At 34.7% G+C, this 25,482-nt stretch overlaps 2 protein-coding genes across 5 annotated transcripts in view; both read right to left on the reverse strand.

The window, feature by feature from the left end:
- LOC123539661 (uncharacterized) overlaps nucleotides 1–8,635 on the reverse strand; it is a 52,008-nt gene extending 43,373 nt beyond the window's left edge. For all 3 annotated transcript variants that reach the window (XM_053526184.1, XM_053526183.1, XM_053526182.1), the window contains exons 1-3: nucleotides 8,364–8,635; nucleotides 6,332–7,100; nucleotides 3,309–3,608 (exon numbers count right to left, since the gene is read on the reverse strand). In XM_053526184.1, coding sequence (XP_053382159.1) covers nucleotides 3,309–3,608; nucleotides 6,332–6,923 — 892 coding nt within the window. In that variant the 5' untranslated portion in view covers nucleotides 6,924–7,100; nucleotides 8,364–8,635. The remainder of the gene's footprint in view (nucleotides 1–3,308; nucleotides 3,609–6,331; nucleotides 7,101–8,363) is intronic.
- A 7,085-nt stretch (nucleotides 8,636–15,720) lies between these two features.
- Nucleotides 15,721–25,482, reverse strand: part of LOC123539788 (sterile alpha motif domain-containing protein 9-like) — a 44,118-nt gene continuing 34,356 nt past the window's right edge. For both annotated transcript variants that reach the window (XM_045324560.2, XM_045324558.2), the window contains 2 exons: nucleotides 25,206–25,357; nucleotides 15,721–23,391 (listed from right to left, as the gene is read on the reverse strand). In XM_045324560.2, the coding sequence (XP_045180495.2) occupies nucleotides 23,277–23,391; nucleotides 25,206–25,357 (267 nt within the window). In that variant the 3' untranslated portion in view covers nucleotides 15,721–23,276. The remainder of the gene's footprint in view (nucleotides 23,392–25,205; nucleotides 25,358–25,482) is intronic.

Genomic DNA, 25,482 nt, shown 5'->3' on the forward strand with positions numbered 1-25,482 from the left:
GGTGTGGTACTCTGTATGACTCTTTCAGGCCATTTCCCCCACTCTACACTTTTCTTATGGTACTTTGTAACACAAATACTTTTACTCAGGGAACTGTTGTTTTTTTTGTTATAAACTTGTCACAGTACCCGACTGTCAACTACTTATCTTTTATTTGTTTTACTCCTATCTCTTTTTTACAAAGGTATGTTTATTCCTTTCTTATTTGCTAAAAGTATAAGCTTGGGAGTAACAATGTCAGAAGTATATATCTACTGTAACAGGGTTACTTCCCTTACTTAAACTTGTCCGGTGACCTAGTTTTCGCGCTATAATATGTTACTGCGGTCAGAAAATACAACAGAAATGTGCGAAATCCTGTTTTCGCCATCGACTTTTCGACTAGATAGATACGCGAAAACTTGAAATTAAGCATCTAATTTCAACTTTTCGTGCTATAAATTTACGGCGAAAAGTCGAAATCATGAAGTTTTTGACCCCACAATTGTCGTGCAAACGTCAACTTTCCGACCTAGAATCAAGCGCGAAAAGTAGAAATTAAGAGAGATAATTTCAACTTCTCGTGCTAAGATATTTCCTCGAAAAGTTGAAAAATGTCAACTTATCGACTGAATTTGTAGGGCGAAAAGTATTTTAAGTCTTAACTTCTACTTTTCGTGCCAATTCTTTGGCCGATAATTTCGCATATTAACGCTTAAATTTCGACTTTTTGTTTTAGGGTAAAGGTTATGGTTATGGTTACTTAGTTTTGGGTTAGGGCTAGGGTTATGGTTAGTTAGTTAGTTATTCCTAGAACGAAATGTCGAAATTTAAGCGATAATATCGCGATAATATCGGCCAAAGTCTTGGTCGAAAAGTTGAAGATAGGCCACTTAATTTCAACATTTCGCGCTAGATTATGGGTCGACAAGTTGATGTTTGCACGAAAATTCTCGGGTCAAAAACTTCAAGATTTCTACTTTTCGCGGGACATCTTTGCACGAGAAGTTGAGGTTAAGGCTTTTAAATTTCTACTTTTCGCGCTTGATTCTAGATAGATAAGTTAACGTTTGCACGACAAATGCCGTGTTAAAAACTTCAAGTTTTCGACTTTTCGCGGTAAATCTTTAGCGCGAAAAGTTGAATTTAGATGTTCGCGTATCAGTCTGGTCGAAAAGTCGATGGCGGAAACATGATTCCGTAGAAATGTATCATTCTTACTGAAAAAAAAAACGTTAATATTTTGTATTTCTTTAGTTCGACAGCTGAAAATACCGTTGTGATAAAATAATTATATACTGATTGCGAATGATTTTCCGGACAGGACCAGTTTCCGGACACATGTAATATCCGCTTTGTTTCTTTGCTTTTCATGTAATTGTTTTTTATCACATGTTTGACGTCGCGGGAGTGTAATAAAGCCATTAAATAAAAATGATAATACCCTAGTGTAATAAAGCTTTGACGTCAACGTCGTTTATAGTATTGGAAACGTCGGTCAATTTACTTGTTTATATAGTAAAAGAAAGTAGAATTTTTGATGTTTCGACAGGAAAGGCTAACATGTGATAAAAAGAATATTACATTTGTGACTTTCCACATTGAATTTATTAAACTTGTTGAATAATATTGATAAAATGCTCGGCAGAGCCTCGCATGTTATTATTTTATTCAACTCGTTTAATAAATTCAATATGAAAATACACTCGTGTAATATCCTCTATATCTACATCATTTAGATGATTGTTCTTCATGTCTACACCAAACTACTATTTTATTAGGCTGTATAATGTTTGGGTTTTTTATGATAACTCACCTGCGTTTACAAAACAACTTTCTGTCTTAACGGGGCATGAAGATAGCATTGCGCATGCGCAGTAGTTCACACATGCCGAGGTATAAAGTGCGGAAGAAATAATCAAACTACATAATGACTGTTTGCTGATAACATGTTCTACTTTAATTTCGCGCTAAAGGTTGCGTAAGACGCATGGCTGTCGATTTTTGCACTAATTTTATTCTATATCTTTAGGAATTATCAAGAATTCGTATAAGAAGAAGTTCGAGTTTTTATAGTCAACCTCGGTTTGCTTTCGTAGCTGCTATTGAACGTCGGGTTATGTTTCATGTGCAATTTTGAAGAGATGAATGATAAAGAAATGTGTAGAAATAGTTTAATTACTTATTTTGATATTAAATTAAAAACTAAACACCGTCAAAATATTTGTCCGGATACTGGTTTACCTGACGGGAAAAATAACTTATTTCAGTGACCCCATTTGAGGCAACATGGAACCCATATTTTACGTAACAACGCGATGCTGATTACAACATCGGATGAAGTTTGTGCAGTGTGGGCTTCATTTATGTCAAATATTTTTTAGGGAATAATGGAGCCGAAATATGAAAATGTGTCCGGAAAATGGTTCCCAACCAGTATATATTTTGATTGTTGACTACATGGAACTACTTATTTGCAAACGACATTACTTTCAGTCCGCCGTAAGGAATTTCTACATTGTTAACATTGGTTCGATTGTGATCGATCCAAAAAATTGAGCGGTCGAGCTAAAATGGGACAGGCAATTGCACTTTGGATTTGTTTAAATAGACTGAAACTTTATCTTTTTTTTTTATCTGGTCTCATATTTGTTTCTGACCCTCATTTAAATCAAAATAAGATAATAATGTGATAAAAATGATAATATGTACCAGTCAAGTAAACGGATAAACGGGTACGGCTACTAAAGTCTTAATTCACCAACATGTATTTCATAACATACTTTTTCTACGGTTTCTGTCACAAATCATAGTGAACCGCACTGATATTATGTATCAGTGTTTTTTTGACCAGTTTAGAAACGGTTCCGATACCTAATAGAGAATTTCTGAGTCGCAAAATCCACTGGTACTAGACCAGAAAGCAAATGCCACTGTACATTGTTCTGTCCTACACATATGAGAACCACTGTACCCAACGGGAAAGTATCTAGTCCATTTAAACCTATAAAGCACTGTTCGGCGAGTGGGTACTATGCATATTAAAAAATTAGTACTTAAGAAATAATTTATAAAAGAGTCACATCTTAATTGTCATCTCTCAATTTTGGCGCATATGACAGGTTCTATTCTCATAATGTAAGTCTACAGAAAAATCAATAGCAGTGCTCGATCATTACGTTTGTACATTCCTTTCTTTCGTTTTTGTGACATTTAATCTGGAGATGTGATGACATGACTGCCAAATATCGTCCTAACTCACACACTTTCGTTGAATATTAAGTTTCTTTTCAAACTGCTGTCCTAATTATAAAGGGGATTATACATACCAATATCTCTTGATCCGTCATGATTGTGAATGACAAAGTCCGCAATATCACTGTTCATCTCTCGCATGACAGAGCAAAACTTCAGAAGATTCTCTCTCGTTTCGTCCACCATAAACACTATTAATTGCTGAAACTGTTTCTCTGCATGGTGTGTGTGCTCAATAGTTCTCTTTGTCGTGGCAGTAAAGACCCCTGCATCCTTCAACGTTTGCAAAAGTATATCCATTTCATAAGATCGAGCTAGCAGTCGAACGAATTTTGTCAAGCAGTACTTGATCCAGATTTCATTTTCAACATCAACTGTGGACGGAATGATACAGAATATGTTACATAATAGGGTAGAAAATAGACATTACTGCAGTATAATCAAATAATGCTAATTTATACATGCTTTTCAGTGAATTGTTGAAATATTAAAGTATAGCTGGTACTTCCACAGTGAAAAAAAAATATCAAATACATTTTTTGCTGGTAAGAAATCAAAACAAGAGTTATCTCATGACACCACGCTAGATTACTAGAGGGCTTCTCAGTAAAATGGATTTCCTATCTAAGAAAAAGTATGTTGTCCAAATCCAAGTAAGAGTTATGGGACTTGATGTTGTGATCTTGTTCAACTGCCCCCAACATCTGTGTAAGTATCTGCATTAGTTTTTGGAGATGATAATTTCCATGCAAAAATTTAACATGTATTTTCCAAGTTCCATAAGGGGCATAACTTTGCCAAAATACAATTCAAAGTTATGGGGCATGCACCTTTCTCCATAGTTATCCATCTCTATAACTTGTATAAAAAGTATTAGATAAAAAGGGACATATTTCTGGAAATATTGAAGGCTGAGTTACATAATGTGTCACACTAATGAAAACTGCCACTATGAGTAAGTATGACAAGTTTCAGTTGAATACCTTAAGTAATGAAGAAGATATTGAATTTCATAAAAATCAGTAACTAACGCAGACGCTGACGCCAACACCGACACCGGGCCGAGTGGTCTTTGAATAGTTGAGTGATGGGTGTAAATTAGCTCAGACTCGAAATAGATAGAACAATGATTTGTTTTATATGCGTAGGATAAAAATATGTATCACTCATGATCATGAACACGACAGTTTACATTTCCGTACGTAAAAATATTACACCTGGTGTTCACTGGGTGAAAGATCATATTTTGTACTTACACTGTAACATAAATATATCCTCTGCTGAAAATACGCAATAAAGTACATACTGTGAAATCATTTAAATTCGCTGACATGAAATTTCGCGCAAACGTGGAAAAGGACTGTTTCGCGCGGGCTTTAATTCGCGCATTTTCACTTTTAATAATGAAAAATATAATTAAAAAATAATAATAGCGCGATCTTAAATTCGCGCATCGGTCCTAGCGCGAAATACGCGAAAATTCGTCCTACGCGAATAAAAATGATTTCACAGTACATGTACAATTAAGATAAACTTGCATTTGTATATCAGTCAACAAGTTACTTACGAAAGTACATGCTTATTACAAACCGAATACAAGTAAAGAGTATCTATGTTTGTACACATCTATATATAATGTATCGGCTTTCCATGGTGGAGGAAGACCCAAGGTTCCCCTCCGGGGACCTTGGTAGAACCACCAACCTTCCGGAAGCCAGATGGATGGTTTCCTCACATGAAGAAGTATACGCCCCAAGCGAGATTCGAACCCACACCGGTGAGGGGTAAGTGATTTGAAGACAGAGACCATAACAACCCGGCCACTGAGACCCCGCAATCATACACTAGGTTAGAGACCACCAATTGTTTTCCCATAGACTTACATTGTAACATTATGGCGTGTACGGCCTTCCATACATCGAAACATGTATATCTAATTACAAGTTTTTCAAGAACTATCTTAGTTCTACCAAAATATCGGACGAAAAACATATGAATAGTGATACTTTATATAAGTAATTTTCGTGTGAATGAGATGACCCCCTGTTTACATCATTGACATGGCGGGAGAAATTCGTTTGATAAAACTTTTTTTCAATACACATAAAATGTAGCAAATTTTGTCAAAATGTATGATAAAATACTGTAAATGCAGTGAAAAAAATATCAATTTTGAAAAAATAATCACTTCCTGGGTTTGTTTACATGACTGACCAATCAGAACGCACAGACGTTACCTTATTCCCAGGTATACACTTACCTCATTCCCAGTAAGTTCCCTGTACACTTTTGAATTGGTGGTCTCTGGCCTATAGATGAATTTTTCGTATCACAGTTTCCGATTTTACAGTGATACTGTAAAACATGATCCAATACCAAATGTCTTACAAAATTTCATCAAGAAATGTTCAGTTTTAAGAAAGATATGGACAGATTACTGAGGTCACCCCCTGTCGATTTATATGCCCAGACTCAGTCCCCGTCGTCGTCAGATTGCATTTTTTCGTGAAAATTTCAGTTATCTGCATTTGATTTGACTTGGAAGCTGAGATACGATTCATTCCGTAAAAAATAGAAATAAGGTCTAATAATTTTGATCATTCTCTAACATTACAGAGATAAAAATGATCCTTTTTGGCCCAAAAGCTCAGATAAAAATGGGCACACCTGTTAAAAAAAAGAGGCCACAATTAAAAAAAATCAAATTTCACGCTTATTTTTGCACGAAAACGCATTTCTACATCATTTACCACAGATTTGTGGCCATTTACATTAACTGTGACGGCTTCCGACGAAAGTCATGTTTTAGCTCTATTATAGGTTAGAGACCACCAATTGTTTTCCCATAGACTTACATTGTAACATTACGGCGTGTACGGCCTTCCACACATCGAAACATGTATATCTAATTACAAGTTTTTCAAGAACTATCTTAGTTCTACCAAAATATCGGACGAAAAACATAAGAATAGTGATACTTTATAGACGTTACCTTATTCCCAGGTATACACTTACCTCATTCCCAGTAAGTTCCCTGTACTTTTTTGAATTGGTGGTCTCTGACCACTAATTTAAACTTAATTATCAATTAACTCACCGTTATCAACATCGCCTTTGTCCATCAACTTTACCATAAATGATTCGTTCAGGAGTCTTACTATATCTAACATGCTGTGTGTACGAACAAGCTTTCTCTCCTTCAATTCTTTTATTTGCAATTTTATTTCTTTCTCAAACTCTGGAGTTGTGTCCTTTGATAGACCAGTAATATGTTGACTGGCTTCATTGAAAACTTGATCATCTTCAAGTTGTGATCGTGGACTGTGCGCTAATGTATTTCTACACTTCCTAAGTCTTTTTACTGCGTCTTCCTGGGTCATGTCCAGCGAAAACAATTCGAGCAACACAAGCGTGAGCAATGATATATCCATGGTTAACAGATCAGGATTCTTTCCATTCAAAAGCTGTTTTTGCTCTTTAAACAAATTCAATTGTGACAGTTTCGTCTGCACTGCCTGATCATGAACATATTTCTTCAAAGAGGTATTCTTGTCACTAAGCTTCTTTTCAATGAGTTTTCGAAGGGTATCGGAGCCACAGTCTAAGTTCAGTGATAATGCTTGCTGATATTTATCACTTTTTTGCATGTCCGTCAATGGACTTACTTTAGCGGGAGCGGTACCAGACATTTTTTAAACTTCCTTTTGTAACGAGGAGGATTTGTTACGTAAAATTTATACCTCCAATGTTTTCAAATTTGAAATAAATCAGTTTGCATCACTTGCAAATACTCATTATAATGCCACTAGGGCAATAACGTCATCCCATTTCAAACAAAAACATTCCTATCATTCACAGACACATATCTGAAAGATATAAAAGAAAACATATGAGATAATGACCAGGATTAACCAGATTGCTTTTAAAGTAATAATTACCATAACGTGATTGTTTTGTATTCATTTGAGGTAGTTACGTTTGATAAACCGGAAGTAATGGCGTGACGTCGTCATTTGTCCGGATAACGTAGAATAAAGCCTGGATTCGGCATACGGAAATGAAAACCGTTTTATGAAATTATTGACAACCCATGAGTAAATTTATCAAAACGTAAACGCTACTATTTTTTTAAAGATAGAATATGATATTAAAGCGTTTGACACGCTAAATCAGTCCAAATAATGTCTTAAATCAGCTTGAAATCTGCGGACCTCTATAATCATGGACAAATATCTCAAAAACAAGCACACAGACATTTACATTTTATTTCACCATATTATATAGATCATAATGTTTCTTTACGACTATGAGATATTTCATTTAAATCTACACTGCAGAATAATTTCTATTCGCAAAAAATGTTGCAAAATTGTGATTTTCTCACATACTTCCATTCTATGGACGTTCAACATCACTTGCTTATACGACAGGAAAGAACGTACGTACATGGCTTAATTTAAAACATTAAAGGTGGTCAATCACATTTAAGCAACATCTTTTGGCTAGAATGCACTTTACTGGTACGCTCTTCCTACTAGGATTGTAAAAGACAGGGTGAGCTCGTTACAATCATTTAGATAACTTACAAATTATAATCTATTCATTAAAGAAAAAAGAAAAAACGGGGGTGTGGGGGCGGTAGCCCCCATAAGAATAAATGGGAAGTATTTACTGAATGTGCGTACCAGTAAAGTGCAGGTGTCGCCATCTTTTATATGCAGTGTATTCTGTTAGACTCTAAAAGATTCATTTAATGAACAAAAAGACCCATTACATACGATATTGTTCAACTTTCAATCAAATCCATTACTTATTCAAAATCTGATCAGTCACACTTGAAAGACCGTTATGATTCTTGCATATTAAGTTTAACACAATTCTATTCAGGACTTACAATGTCATAAAAATGTAGATCTCTTTTTAAGTGTAAAAAGGGGGCGGAAGATAACTCATTAATAATAGATCCCCCCTCCCCCCGATCCTTCAGCCCTCTACGCCTATGTTTAAGTTGTATATCAACGAACACATAACATGCGTGCCCGGGTTACTCTAAACTATAGTCACTTTGTCCTGTCTTCGAACCCAGAACCATTGACTAATATGGATTTGCAGTAGAAAAAAAAACTTACCTTTTAATCTCATCCACTAGCAACTTTGTGTACACAAGAATTCCGGTGTAGTGACGTCATTTTGTTGTACAAGCGGATTCCGTGGAATTATTCCTTTTGGTGAGGTGCGCAAACGGTTCCAAAAGACTAGCATTTTCAGTCAGACTGAGTGTAGATCTAGCCATTTAATGTCTTGATGTGCCTGCGTGAGCGCACTCCACACATATGAAGGATTTGAAAATAGCATTCACAGTAATAGACTCTACTATGCAATAAATTGTTTGAACCTAACTATAAACAACCCGACAGCGGATTTCCGAAAATACACTGTCCTAGTTTTGATCTATTTTTAGAAATACGCCGATAACAACATTTTTACAAGAGGGTCATGAGACATTTATGTGCCCACCTGACCTCAGATTAAATACTTTACAGTAAGTGATATAATTTTGATATAGATTTTTGTTGTTGAGCGGCGGGGGATATTTATAAACCGGCCTTATTACTTATAAATAAATTTAACCTCAGTTTCAAATAATCCGCCCACTGACAGCAAGAAAAGCTGTTCATTAGTTCAACGTTTTTGTCAGACACTCAAATCAGTAGGCTATAGATCTAGAAAAAAAATGAAATATGTAAATATAAAATAACGATAAAAGGGATAAGGTAGTCGGACTAGGGCTATTAATTGTGTCCTCCAAATTCCATTTTAATATTATTACCCTTATTATGGCGTAAAAAAAATGTTTGTTTCCGGTATCCCGACCTACCCTAAATTTTTGGCTCGACCCTAAATGTTTTTATGGCCTTTACGAATATTTTTTTCAACTTTATAATAAAAAGGTGCAAAACAGCACTTTTTCTGCTTTAAACATGGCCAGTGATGTTAGAAATCAACTTACGGATGCTCTAAAGGCATAACCCCCTTATCTGCATTCATTTTTTCACTAAAAAATAATTTCCCAAAAGTCTTCCTAAATAAAAATAAATAAATAAAAAAAACATTCCGACCTACCTACCCTCATTTTTTAGCATGTTACCGGAAACAAAGAATTTTTTAGGCCTTATTATAAAACCCCTGTTGTGTCCTTTAAGTAACAGTCATTGCAGTAGCAGCTGGTATTGTTTCTGGTTAGAATTCGTTACATATTATTATAACGTCAAGATGCTTGTAGCAACATTTTGGTATTTTTCCGTCCGCAGGCCGGTAATGGTTACAACTTTAATTCCTGTAGGACTAAATGCTCATTTTGTCATTTTGTTTGGTTTTGATTTTGTTTGATGGATTAAAATGTTCACAGGTTTTCGAATGGAATAGATAATATTTTCTTATGGTGACAGGTGCTCTGAGCTGTATTGTTTGACAGAATAATCCGTTGCAAGAGTCCTGCGGAAATAGCTGAATTCCCTCAGTAGTGAAACCACGGCAGAGATCGACTACAAGGCACAGTGATACGGAGTGATCTCCTGTAAACGATTTACAGTCAACTCGTCCCCCGGTCAATTCGTCCCTGATTTAGTCATTTCAGAAGTGGTAATTCGTCCATTTTTCGGCCCCTCCTTTGTATTTTTTGTCAAGGTTTCCTAGATTATGATTAATATAACAGTGATGTGAAATATGTTCTGTAAGATATGTTCTACATAAAACATGAAATTTTTAAATTAAAAACTACATTAATTTATTTTGTTCCGCTTTACAAACATCCCATTGTATGTAAAAAGCATGATACAACACGTTTCGTAGCTTCCAGTGTGCATTGGCTAATGCGGTCGTGTAGATCTGTGTATTATTTTTAATATGTATACGTAAAAATAATAATGGCCAGAAGTATGCCTATTTTAACCTCTCCGAAGTTTCTTGTTACTAGAAGGACTATAAAAATTATTCCATGTCAGGTTTAAGCTGTTGTGCCATTTATTTATCCCCCCGCCAAAGGCGAAGGGGATATTAGAAATGCTCTCCGTGCGTGCGTTCGTGCGTGCGTGCGTGCGTCCGCAACGATCTTTGTCCGGAGCATAACTCCAAAAGTACTGGAGGAATTTCCTTCAAACTTCATACACTGATAGAACACATTGGGAGGAAGTGCAGTGTGCAAGAACAATAACTCTACCTTGCCTATTTTTTGAGTTATTCCCCTTTATCTTATTTTCTTAAAAAAATTTGTCCGGAGCATAACTCCAAAAGTACTGGAGGGATTTTCTTCAGACTTCATACACTGATAGAACACATTGGGAGGAAGTGCAGTGTGCAAGAACAATAACTCTACCTTGCCTATTTTTTGAGTTATTCCCCTTTATCTTATTTTCTTAAAAAAAATTGTCCGGAGCATAACTCCAAAAGTACTGGAGGCATTTTCTTCAAACTTCATACACTGATAGAACACATTGGGAGGAAGTGCAGTGTGCAAGAACAATAACTCTACCTTGCCTATTTTTTGAGTTATTCCCATTTATCTTATTTTCTTTAAAAATGTTGTCCGTAGCATAACTCCAAAAGTACTGGAGGGATTTTCTTCAAACTTCATACACTGATAGAACACATTGGGAGGAAATGCAATGTGCAAGAACAATAACTCTACCTTGCCTATTTTTTGAGTTATTCCCCTTTATCTTATTTTCTTAAAATATTTTGTCTGGAGCGTATCTTCTTCATGCATGGAGGGACTTTGATATATCTTGGCACAAATGTTCATCACCACGAGGCGGAGTGTCATGCGCAAGAACCAGGTCGCCTAGGTCTAAGGTCAAGGTCACACTTAGAGGTCAAAGGATACAAGAATGAAAACCTTGTCCGGAGCATTTCTTCTTCATGCATAGAGGGATTTTGATATAACTTGGCACAAATGTTCACCACCACGAGACGGAGTGTCATGCGCAAGATCCAGGTCCCTAGGTCTAAGGTCAAGGTCACACTTAGAGGCCAAAGGTCAGATACAAGAATGACTTTGTCCGAAGCATTTCTTCTTCATGCATGGAGGGATTTTGATGTAACTTGGCACAATTATACACCATCATGAGACGAAGTGTCATGCGCAGTTCCCTTCTTTAGAATTACTTCCCTTTGTTGTTACTTTAAATAGCTTTTATTGTAACTTTTTCATTACTAGTCCTAGGGAAAAGTCGAGACCACTTTTCTGTAGTACAACATGCATGCTGCATCCAATTTTGTGGTGTACTTTGACCAATCTCTACCTGGTAAAGATTTTTGTGTGGACTTACAATTTTTTTTTTTTTTTTTTTTTTTTTTTTTAAGATTAACTTCCCTTAGTTGTTACTATAAATAACTTATATTGTAGTAACATTTTTATAATTGACCGTAGGGAAAAAACAAGACCACTTTTCTGTGGTACAACATATATGTTACTTTCCAATTTTAGGTGTATTTTAAGGTATCTCTACCTGGTAAGGAGTTTTTTTGTGGACTTAGAAAAACAAAAGACTTACAATGGTTACTAAACAACCAGAAAATTAAAATTCCATTTGCAAATACAGCTGCTAGAGTAAAGAAATTTGCTGTGACGGGCATATATTGTGACATTCTGGCACTCTTGCTCCCTGTTAGCTTTCCATTCCTTCTTTTTACAGTAGCCATATAGAAAAACATCATAGCTATACTGTTCATGAAAATTAATAAAATTTAGCAGTAAACCACCTCACCACTGACTTATTCTTTCTTCCACTCTTTAAAACCCCTGATATGGACCACAGCTAAACGGTCCTTCAAAGCTTTCCCCAAAATTAATACTTTCAGACACTAACTTGCCAGGAGCTTTATCCTTCAATTATAATATGCCCGGCGGGGGGATTAGCCATGTCTAACATGGCTCTTGTTATTTATATAAACACCCAAAGAATGCAACCTTAAAACCACGTCACTACTACTGCAAGGAAGAGAAAAACTTCCATGTAACCTTTGCACTATGTATGTATAGTCATTCATGCTGGTAAACATGTTTTTAGGTTATCTTTAGTTAGGACCTCATTGGCATAACATTTTGATAACTGCATTCTGTATGCATAAATCACGGCTACTAAACGCTAGCTCCACCACCAAATTGTGGTGATAAGGAAAAGAGCTATTGACATTTCCGTGGTGCAGCTATCGCCCGTTTGAAAATGTAAACACGTGAGTAAAATTTATATTTTATCTTATTTCTTTATTGATAAAACTTTTTTCGAAAATCGGAGAATGTAGTTCCGTGTAACAACTTTTTTACTAGAGGTTGGCTGTAATTTCATTAAAATATTATGCAAATTGTGGTGCCAGGAGCTTTTCTACCGAATTTGACAGTGGCATATTTTCATATCGGCTAGTATTCGAACACCATTCCGATGATAAGACACACTGTAAAAACATACCTGCGCATGCAAATCGTGTAGAACTGAATAACACGTATTCCCATACACCAAAGAATGACGAAAAACACAGTAAAAAGTTAAAACACGACTATTTTTGAAAATGGTGGCGCTATCACCCAAGTGGTTGCGCTATACAGTAGTGGTGGCGCTGTTGTATATGATTAGTGGCTGATATATTCAATTTTAAAATATGAAAATGTCTGACTGCAAGCCACGGAAATTTCTTCAATAATTGATGTTATCAACTTATCCCACACTACACCCAAATTACGTTACTCAACAAAATACATGTAGTAACCTGTACATGATCGTAAAATAAACTACATGTATATATGGATTCAGATTGTACATCTAAGCTGCATTGATTAATCATATTTAATCGATGGGAATTGAAAATGTACTGTACTTTTCAGAAAGAATTGTGAAGGTAGGGTCTTTTGTTTACAATGCATGCAAACGACGTAAAAATACAAAGGCAAGTAACTTTCAGAATCTTAATATAATAATATGTTTGAAATAAAAGTATTGCTACTATTTTTCATGACCTGAATTTAAAGTACACTTACGTTTGTATTTAGGTAGAATATTTAAAGGTTTGAAATAATTATACATTAACATTTTAATTAAACAAAGGAAATTTACTTTGACTACAAGAGTCCCAAGGGTCTGTGAGTATTTTCTTTTTTTTTTTCTTGGATAGAGAATGTTTCATAAAGGCAAATAAACTATGATCGTGTTTTTCTTTCTTTAATAACATAATTCCTTGCAGGAATATTATCAGTTAGAGAATGTTGGTGTTTGTTTTGTTCCGGATGCGCCAGCATTTTGTATTACTGAATGCCGTAACAGCGCCACCACTACTGTATAGCGCCATCACTAGAGTTATAGCGCCACCACTTTTAAAAATCCTGGAATATTTCTTCTAACCCGAGATTCTATTATTCATGGTGTGTACGTATATAGTTATTTATCATTTCTACACAATTTGCATGCGCAGGTATGTTCTTACAATGTGTCCATTAATCGGAATGGTGTTCGAATACTGGCCGATATGAAAATATGCCACCGTCAGATTCGGGAGAAAAGCTCCTGACACCACAATTTGCATATTATTTTAATGAAATCAAAGCCAAACGCTAGTTAAAGTGTTGTTACACGGAACTACATTCTCCGATTTTTGCAAAAGGTTCTATCAATAAAAATATAAGATAAAATATAAATTTTACTCACGTGTTTACATTTTCAAACGGGCGATAGCTGCACCACGGAAATGTCGATAGCTCTTTTCCTTATAACCACAATTTGGTGGTGGCGCTAGCGTTTAGTAGCCGTGATAAATGCATCTTTGAAAACTTTGACATCGCATAAAAATGTTAATTTGTATGATAGATTGGGCATATTGGGTTTGGCTACCATCTTGACCCAACTACTAAAAGAGCTACAGCCATTAACAAAAAAGAATGAAACAAAAAAGTTTGTCTCGCATAATGTAGTCATATTCAGCATCAGTTGATATTATATTATCAACTGCTAAGAGTTAACAGCTCTGAATATTCAGCTTGTTCATGACTTTATTTCTTCGTGTGTATGTCTTTCATCAGTTATCCGGGTAAAGCAAAGTCTGATCTTGCACTTACATCTGTGTTTGTAATTAAACATATTTTCCCGCAGTGATTCTTATAGGTTTAAAAGAGGAGTGGTAGACACGTGCTCTTTTGAAATAACTCGATCTATGTCTTATTTATATATTAGGAATATACGTATATACCGTATTCCCATTCTTTGTTTTCATTCAATATTTCGGTTTCTCCCCGAGATCGAAAATACATTAACCATCTTGTGCATACATTATTTTATATTTATATACATGTATATAGATTATATATTCATAACTATAGTGACACATAATTAAGTAGTCACCCTGGTAATGAAGAGGCAAAAATGGCATAGTTGTCGACAGGATACGTTGAAAAGAGGTACTGAGTCTATTTTAAATTTCAACTGTCTTATAACTAAATTTAGATTGACCGAAAAATAAGTATATTCTTTAACATATCTGATCATGTAAATGATCATTGTTTTTCAATTCAATAAGTGGACATGAACCTCAAAATGATATACACGCGTGTATTAGATGTTGCTTATGTAAAACAAATTTCTTTTGGATCAGATGGAAACTGTTGGAGTTAGCTACACATTATACAGATTTAGATGCAATATTTCAAAGTCTGAAAAGAGAGCAATGACTTTATCAAAATCAGTCATGAATGTCCTGACAATATGCAGTGTCCGCTTGATGTTTATGGTGAATACCAAGTTTAATTTTAAATTGACTGAAGCTGTAGGAGTGGAGTACACAATGTACAGACATACAAGTACACGTCATATATCTGGGTTCAAAAAGACCAATGACTCATAAAATGTCAGACAATAAAACCCAAATAATATAAGTATGTAAATTTTATGCTAAAATAAAATATCTCCTAAGCTAGTCGCCAACAGGTTTGGTGAAATTGTTAACCATGTTCATTTGCACAAAGTTTTGCAGACTCTGAAAAAAGATAGAGTGGAAACAAAGTTAGATATTGGTATCGTACATTTTCTGCATCATTTCAAAAGCGTTACAAAGGTAAAATTTCTGCACGATATTTTTGGTTATTTACAAGAACATCATGCAAAAATCATACGTCAACAAGATTATACCACAAGGCACTTTCAGAGTACTCACTTTTTGTAATTTTAGAGGGAAATTATTTTTCGCCTAAATTTGAGGGTTAGTCGTTTTAAATTGGATTAAAAGTGAAGGACACAAGGAAGTTAAAATACTATATGCCTCCCGAGAACATTAAGATTTTTCTTAGCCATACAGAACCACTACAAAGTCATCGCTAATTTATGTTGAAAAGTTGTGAGTTACTTGCAAAAATAAGCTAGTATTAACAGAGAAGTGCAGAATATTGGTAAGAGTTCATACTGGCATTTAAGCCAAAACAAACGGGATATTATTAAACAAAAGCAATCATGTAAAGAACATTTATTTTCAACCAGTTATAAAACAAACATTTTGTGAAAAATAACATGTAATACAAAAAAAGAAAGTCTGCATTTAAAATACTGAAATCGAAATAAATAAGATTTTAATAAGCAATATAAATAATAACAATTCATAGCTTTAAAGCACATGCCCGATAAAAATGAAAACAATTTGTGACTTGTTATATTTTGACAAACATATAATTTAAATCGACGGGATACATCGTACATGTAAAAAACAAGTGAATGACATATGGCCACGCAATACTTAGTCCACTAATGGAAAGTAATGCAGTTTAATGTAATGATGTAATATCTATCAATGGTGTGCTATATATACAAGCTTTCAAAACTTAATCCAAAAGATAATAGGTAAGGATAGGTTTCTCGGAAGCATAATGCACCAAAACATTGCGAGTTAAGAACAATAGATACAGATGTTATATAGTTATATAATCTATCATCATAAAAATACTTGCAATTACATTTCATTTTTAAATTGGTGGGAAAGTGAGAGAAAAATAGTTAAAATACATAGTTAAATACTTAATCATATCACAGAGAATTAATTCTGAAGAAAATTCACAAACATTCATATTTGGGTCCATATGACACACGAGCCTGTTATCGTGCATATTTAACTAAGGTCATTTAAATAAAGGTACAGACAGGGCAAAAAAAATTATTTAAAATATTTCAAAGACCAGACAGAAAAAATAATATGTTGACTAATGACTACCAAGTATGACATGACCTTTGAGCTAGAGATCTGGATGCAATGGCATTGTCTTATTAATTGAAACACTTGTGTCATTTCTTGATGGATGGCAGTGATATGTACCGGACAGGAAATAAATATTGACATATTGAAGTATGCCCTTGACTTTTGATGTCGCCTACGATACGTCTTCTAAGTATGGGATCATCTGTGCCAAGCAATGTAAAATGTAACTGATAGATGACAGAGTTATGGACTGGACAAGAAAACAAAGAATCTGACCCGTGGCTTCAAAACGTGATATTGACCTTAAAACTAGAGGTTTTGGTGCTATGTTTGTAATATTATAATCCCTCAATGGATGACTGAGACCTGGACCGTACACGAAAGAGGCCATGTTAATACCATGTTAACCTGTATGTTCTCGACCATCTTATAACGGGTAATTTTTGTGCCAAGTAATATAACAATCCTACGGTGAATAGTTAAGTTACAGACTGGACAAGGAAAAAAATCCTGTTTATATACTGTCACGCGATCATATCATGGACTTGATACACCTTCCGATAGGTATTTCTGATTTGTTTGTTTGTTTGTTTTGGGCTTAACGCCGTTTTCAACAGCACGTCAGTCATGGAGCGGTGGTCAGTTAACCTAACCAGTGTTCCTGGGTTCTGTACCAGTACAAACCTATTCTCCGCAAATAACTGCAAACTTCCCCGCATTTACAGAGGTGGAGGACGAATGATTTTAGACACAAAGTCTTTTATCAAATCGTCACGGGGAACATACGCCCGGCCCGGATCTAACTCACGACCTCGCGATACATAGACCAACGCTCTCCCTACAGGGCGGGCTTGGTATTTCTGATGAAACGTGTAAGGTTTTTGTAGGGTTTTGTTCCTTTTCATCTTATTCTCTTTCAACCAAACGGTTTATTAAAGTGAAATATGCATGAAATGCCCAAAAACCACTGTGCATATACCCGCTTTCATATCACATAAGTGCCTTAATTTCTAAAAACGTTATATTTTGATTTTTTTTACTGTCGTTATTAGATAGCCTAACAAATAAATAAAATTCATTTCCAATAATAATAATAATAATAATAAACCAGTCTGACAAGCATTTACTTCAAATGTTTTTTTTGCTATTCTTTATTTTTTTTTTGTAAAGGAAACACACTGGTGATTGGTAGAGCATCCTGCTGAAGAGGTCGCGCATCCGAATATAAATTGACCAAATAGAAAATACCGGTCAGAAACCCAATAATGGTGAGTCAAACTCATTTACGTCTTCGTAAAATTGATCAGCTGATAGAAATGCAAGCTTTAAAACACAACAGTTTAATCATATTAGCAACTACAATTTCATCGCGTGTCAGAACAACTATCCTAAATAACAAATTAATGACTATTATCATGACAACTGAATGACTATTACTAATATAGATACCTTTTGCAGACTCTGACAAATCATTGACTACTAGCATACGACATCTCTAACAGTACAAACATGCTGACTGTCCATGACTACACATATCGCAATAACAATCGCAATAAAACGAAAAGTTTGCCAAATATAAACATTTTACATACATTTCTTATTTACAGATGAATATATATATGGGTTATTATTATACAAATGTTTATTGAATTTGATGTTAGTACTTTACAGATATAAATCATATATATTATACATGTATAAATAACAACGTGGTTATATATCTGGCATATTGTATGTGGTTATATATCTGGCATATTGTATGAGACAAAATATTATACATTATATATTATACATAAATATTCATTTATGGCACAGGTTCTACTATTTGGATATATTTTCCATAATTATGTTCATATGCATATATTTGTATAATTCAATTATTTAGTAATACTGTAGAGACAAACAAATATAAACATAATTATGTTATGAATATGCCATATACTGACATAGTGAAATTACCTGATATACGAACAAAACATTATACGGATTACGTCTCTTTGAGAAAGAATAATCCATAACAAAATAATATAAACTCATGAATTAATTTTGCTGTAATATAAAACGTATCACATTGCCATATATACAAATTATCACTAATGTCAGATATGCACTATCACAAACAAAACATTATTTCAAATACAACAAATTATGGCATAAACACAGTAGTATTTCTTTTCAAATATATTTAGCACAAAGTAGAAACCAGACATACAACAGAAGCCACACCTCCGCCCCAACCCTCTCAAAGATGATCTGTCAAGGGCAACTGGGTATGTAATTTTGTAAAGTATGACATTGACGTTTGACCGGAAGATTTAAAAACAAGAGCGTTGACCTACTGACTACAGGCAGTAATCCTACAGAATTTGACGACTCTATGCCATAAAATATTTCTAATTATTTATTTTATTTTGTTGGGTTAAATGTCGCACCGACACAATTATAGGTCATATGGCGACTTTCCAGCTTTGACGGTTGGGGATGACCCCAGGTGCCTCCTTCCGTGCATTATTTCATCACGAGCGGGCACCTGAGAAGAACCACAGACCTTCCTTAAGCCAGCTGGATGGCTTCCTCACATGAAGAATTCAATGCCCCGAGTGAGGCTCGAACCCACATCAATGCGGGGCAAGTGATTTGAAATCAGCAACCTTAACCACTCGGCCAAGGGGGTCCCTGAAATGTTTCTAATGTTGACTGGAAACCCTGGCCGTTATTGCAAAATATTAGGAGTCGTCTGTGGACAAATGGCAACATCAAGCAGTCTGACTCATAAACAATAGTGACCACCTAAGTGTCACTTGCAATAGACCTATGAATTTTAAAAGGAGTTTGCCCAAGAGCGTCCCGACTACAACAAGAGTGCCATGATGGCCCTGTACCGCTCACCTGAATACCATTGCCCAAAATGATATGATCATGTTTTGACATAGAGCACATAGGCCTACACATTTAATATCATCAGGATAAACATTTTCTTTTAACAGTCCCTTTTTACCTAGTCAGAGCCAATTTCCATACCAAGTTTGAGGGTCCTAGGCTCAAATGCTGCATTTTTGTACTAACATGACTATTCCTTACCCTGGAAGATTTAAATAACATTTAAAACCAATCTCATTAGATGCTGATGATATATATTCGTTTACATAAAAACAAGGGAGGTAATTTGTCATAAATTGAGTCAAAAGTTATTTACCCTGATTGTCCGAGTCCATCTGATGGCACAAATGACATTTCAAATCAGTATTTTCATTGGTTACTGAGATATACCCATTTTAATTTGAAACAAAGGGAGGTAATTTGACATAAAATCAGTCCATAGCTATCTACCCTGATTGCCTCTGTCCAACCAAAAACAATAATGAAATTTCAAATGAGTTCTATAAATATTTACCGAGATAAATCCATTTTTATTAAATCAGGGGAAGTAAACATGCATTTGTATATGCCTGTAGAAGATACAAAGTACAAACCTATATAACAGTATTATAGTAAAGTATTCATATGGATAAATGTTCAATCAAGAGTTATCTAATATGACTACTTCTTACCATGGAAGACATAAATAACGTTGAAACCAATCTCATTAGAAGCTGCTAAGGTGTATTCATTTAGATAAAAAATAACGGGAGGTAATTTGCCATAACTTCAGTCAATATGTATCTTCATTGATTGTCCAAGTCCATCTGTTGACATAAAATGAAATTTCAGATCAGTATCTTTAATAGTCACGGAGATATAACCATTTTAATTTGAAATAAAGGGAGGTAATTTGACATAAAATCAGTCCTTAGTTATCTACCCTGATTATCCTGGTCCAACTAATGACAAAAATGAAATTTCAAATAAGCCCTGTAAGTACTTACTGATATAAATCCATTTTGATTACAATCAGGGGAGGTAATCAAATATGAAATAACTCTGGAACCCACAATTGCATCTGACAGATTCATCATGGAATCCAAGATTATTTGTTGTTGAAGATATTTTGGAAGTTTGTATCATGTCAAACCATAAATGAAGTCTCTATATGACTGCAAATGCCAAAATAGCAAATTCTGGACATTTAAGGGGCCATAACTCATGACGGAATCTGGCCAGTTCAAGAAAGGAACCAAGATCTTTTGGTGATACAAGTTGTGTGCAAGTTTGGTTAAAATCAAATCATAAATGAATCTGCTATTGTGCAGACAAGGTCAAAATAGCTAATTATGGCCCTTTCAGGGGCCATAACTCTGGAACCAATAATGGGATCTGATCAGTTCAAGAAAGGAACTGAGATCTTATGGTGACACAAGTTTTATGCAAGTTTGATTAAATTCAAATTATAAATAAATGAAGCTGCTATTGTGCAGACAACGTCAAAATAGTTAATTCTGGACCTTTCAGGGGTCATAACTCTAAAACCCATAAAGAAAACTGGCCAGTTCAAGAAAGGAATCGAGATCTTATAGAGATACAAGTTTTGTGCAAGTTTGGTAAAAATCAAATTATAAATAAAGCTGCTATTACAAGGTCAAAATAGCTTAATTTAACCCTTTCAGGGGCCGTAACTCTTGAACCCATCGTGCGATCTGGCCAGTTCAAGAAAACAACCGAGATCGTATGGTGATACAAGTTGTGTGTAAGTTTGGTTATAATAAAATTATAAATGAAATCTCTACCATGCAGACAAGTAATTGTTGACGGACGCACGCACGCACGTACGGACGCACAGACGAATACGAAGGGTGATCACAAAAGCTCACCTTGCACTATGTGACAGGTTAGCTAAAATGCAGTGTGGTTATCTATTCACGACAGGTGATCATATTACGGCGTTTTACAAATGTAGATCAGAGGTCATTCGTTATTGAGCGGAAACCTTTTTTCATTCTCTAATTCATTGACACATTACCTTGACTTACTGACTAGACAGACATCAGCAACAGAGAAATTATTTTTAACGTTTTGAGCGGACACTAATTTTAATTTTAAGGTCTCTGTGCACATGACTTTTGACCCCAAACAAGACATCTGCTGACAACGAGTAAAAGTCCGTCAAAGTTACGAGAGACGGTCAGGACGATATTAGATTATTAACCATTTTTAGGATTACGACTGGGAGTTGGTATCGGCCTAAAAATGACAAGACGCATTTAAGCCATTGCTCGAATTGTATAAACCATCGTAATTCACTTGGTTATTTACTTATCAAACACATCATTTTGATCACGTGCGGATCTTGGTAATAAACTATTACCCATTGTTGTTCAAAACAATAATTAATTAGACCATTCGTCCTAAAAAGACATAACAATTATAATCAAACAAACAAAAACTTAGGCTTGCCGAATGTATACAGTATAGCAACACTTAACCTTAAGCTACTTTTAACCGCTTACATGTTTGCTGACTTCTGCATTTTAGTTTGGTATATAAGTGCACTGAGACAGACGTTTATCTACCCAATTGAAAAATGTTTGACGATCACTAACACTGTATGAATGACACTAACATTATATTGTATAAATGATATTTACATTGTATGTTAGTCGACTTTGCATTTGGACGACAATTAACCTTATTGAGCGGATACCAAAACTAAAGTTTATGCCTTCAAAATTAAGACAAAAAGATTTTTTTCCATACATTTCTTACATAAATCTTTGTTAACATTTCTTACATAAATCTTTGTTGAACAAGTGAACCACGGGGCGGGACCAATTTGATCCAAGGGTCATGATTTGTACAAATACCAGATGGACAATGCACGATGGTCGACATATAGTTCATTTGAGCAAAAAAGAACACAACTATTAAAGTCAAATATACAATAACAGTTACAAAATAAGAAAATAGAAGTTATCAGTGAATGAATCGGGAAATGTGTCCTTAATATAAGGCAGATGCAACAATATATATTTTAAATCTCATACAATGTAATGAGTACCAAATGAAATTATTGACACGACAAATAAATAAGTTCTGTTTTCTGCACTGCAATAAAAATCAAAGAGCAATAATTTCAAAAACAATGCAATAAAAAGCCTTGACATGTGTATATCTGAAGCAGAAGCAATAAGTTCGGCATGTACGATCAAACTATCACAGAGATTAAAACAAGAATAGGAAAGGTCAGTAAGTCTAAACAAGAGAGAGTCTTGATAACTCTATATCGCTCACCATAATTTCGAAGCTCATAGAGGAATAACAGGACTACTGTCAAGCAATAAGATGGGTATTTGCCATATCTGCTGCCGCATTTTTATACTGAAGTTAAACTAAAACACCTACATATTTTTCAAATAAGCTACAAGTCAGGTTTCATAAAAAAATGGGTTTTTTATGTAATCACGTATATGCTTTAATTTTTTTCATATTTTGTAATGAATATTGCCGTTGTAGCTAAATTTACTGTAATAGCAACAAAATATAATGAAGTGCTTGTTTTCCATACTGCCATGAATATATGCAAAATTTACTATTTGTGGCTGTCAGGAGGACAGAAGGATGGACAAAATAATGCCGTCCACGTTGTCTTCTTCCTATTAAACAAATGTAATGAAACAAATTCTGGTACTTCCATCATGAATGACGGACGGAAGACTTCAGTATAAAAATGTGGCCTCATATTGCATAGCTAGACAACTAAACGAGACGGACGGTCAGTCAACGCGGCAGCTAAGTCCTACTTAACAACATCTTTCCTTTGTCTAAAACTAAACGAAAATGTTCAACAATTTCCGTTTGTTCAAATCTACTTATTTAAAACGATAGTACGGTCATGACAACTTGATGGTTGTAAAATGTACGTTGTATATACTGTTGATGCAAAGTCACTTGTCATTTAGATGTTTGTCGATTTCTTTTATAATGTTCTCCGTTCCTAGACGTTTTATATTACCCTTATGTATTTTCTTAACAGCACTGTATGCAGAAATAATTTTCTTCCTACACGAATAAAAACAACATGATGTTACATTTCCATACATAAACGAAATAATTACCCTACTCATAAATATCAGTATTTCTATAATAATAACAATGGTGATGCAAAATGATCTTTATAGTAAATATCGCTTTAAGGTAGTTCTGCACATTTGGATCAATTTTTTTTCTATCAAGTAGCGTTTATTTATTTATTTATTTATTTCAAAAGTTCAGAACATCCTTCAAAAACTCAGCAAATAAAACAGATAGGGTCGTTATATTTATGTTTTGCTAGACTGACTTGAAAACAAATTGGATCTAACACAAGTTTTCATAAGGTGCGTTTATGGGACAGTCACAATTTTCACAAAATTTTCGCAATAGAAATTTTTCTACAAAGAAGATTTAAATGAAAATTCCCACAGTCGTAAATAAACATATATTCTACATTATGGTGAAAATTGTATAGATTCATGTAGAGATCTGATCAATACACGCTGATTTCAGGACATTATCTGGAATTAGTTATCGTGTCAAACGTTTTAATATCATATTTTATCTTTAGAAATATAGAAATGAAACAATTTGACAAATTTGCACAGTGGTTGCGATTTATCATAAAACGATTTTCATTTCCGCATTCCGAGTCCAGGCTTTATTATTTTTCATCCAACGCCATTTCTTCCGGTTTATCAAACGTGCAGAACTACAGTAAATGTAATAATTTGTATAGCCTCTCGAGTTTTTTTACCGGTAAAGCATAATGATGTCCTTAAACTAGAGATGCTACTTTTTCAAAATTAAGGAAATACTCTTCAAATAAATATCTAAAGATAAATGAAATCCCCATCTTTTCACGATGCCATTGAAACAAATGGCTTTATTTTTTGTCAACTATTGAAATGTTTATAACTTTCTCTTACTGAAGTCGGTTTTGAGAATTCCTTTACCGCCTTAGACGATTTGAAAAGACCTAGAAGACTATAAACAAGAGGATCATGATGATCCTATATCGCTCACCTGTTAAACATGGCCTTGGAATCATCAAGAGAAATATTCTGACCAAGTTTCATGAAGATAGGGTCATAAATGTGGCCTCTACAGTGTTAACAAGCTTTTCCTTTGATTTGACCTGGTGACATAGTTTTTGACCCAAGATGACCCAATATCAAACTCCTCCAAGATTTTATTGAGGGTAACATTCTGACCAAGTTTCATTAAGATTGGCTCAAATTTGTGACCTCTAGAGTGTTAACAGTCAAACTGTTGACGACGACGACGGACGACGACGGACACAGGGTGATCACATTGAGCACTTCGTGCTCAGGTGAGCTAAAATGAGACAAATTTCATTTATTGGAACACTTAAAATTGAACATAATCTCAGTAAAATCATTCACACTGGAAAAGTACGGGAAATTTATCACTAGTCAAGCCCTTGCTTTTTTAGTTTTGTTGGTACCTGACAAAAAATGTAAAAGGGATTCTATGTGTAACAGTTTACTCTTGTGTCAAAATCCCGTCAAAAACGTTCAAAGGAAAAGGGCTACCTGTGCAACTAGTATTCACGCCGATTCTTTCGATCAAATTTAGTTAAAATAAAATCTGAAATTTCGGAGAGGTATATCTAATAAACATTGCTTAGAAAACAAATTACACGGTCAAAGTCAATGACGATATCATAATAACTGATTAATACTGAATCTTTCTATTAAGTCAGACTGCAGTCTGTTAGAAGATTCGACAAACCTTTGTGACACCAAAACTGACAAAAACAAAATGTCTATCTGTTGATATTTAAAAGTAAACTTGGTAATACATGTAAATAATGATACCTTGATGAATGTGGGAACCTTTGCTCACATGTGGATATAAGTTGTTCAAACCGTTCTTGTGGAGTTAGTTTTACAATGGGCGCAGGTGTCTCAGCAACAGCTGCTATTTGTTTCTTATTTTTAATTACATGGTCCTTCTTTTTACTTCGTACCTGAAGAAAAATCTACAGTTCACTGTTTGGTGGTGACCAATGCCCTAAACTGAGACAATTTGCTTTCTCTGAACATACATGCCAACACAACGTCGTAAAATAAGTTAACATCTCAAGTCTAAATC

The sequence above is a fragment of the Mercenaria mercenaria genome, chromosome 16, assembly GCF_021730395.1.
Source record: "Mercenaria mercenaria strain notata chromosome 16, MADL_Memer_1, whole genome shotgun sequence".
NCBI classification, from domain to species: domain Eukaryota; kingdom Metazoa; phylum Mollusca; class Bivalvia; order Venerida; family Veneridae; genus Mercenaria; species Mercenaria mercenaria.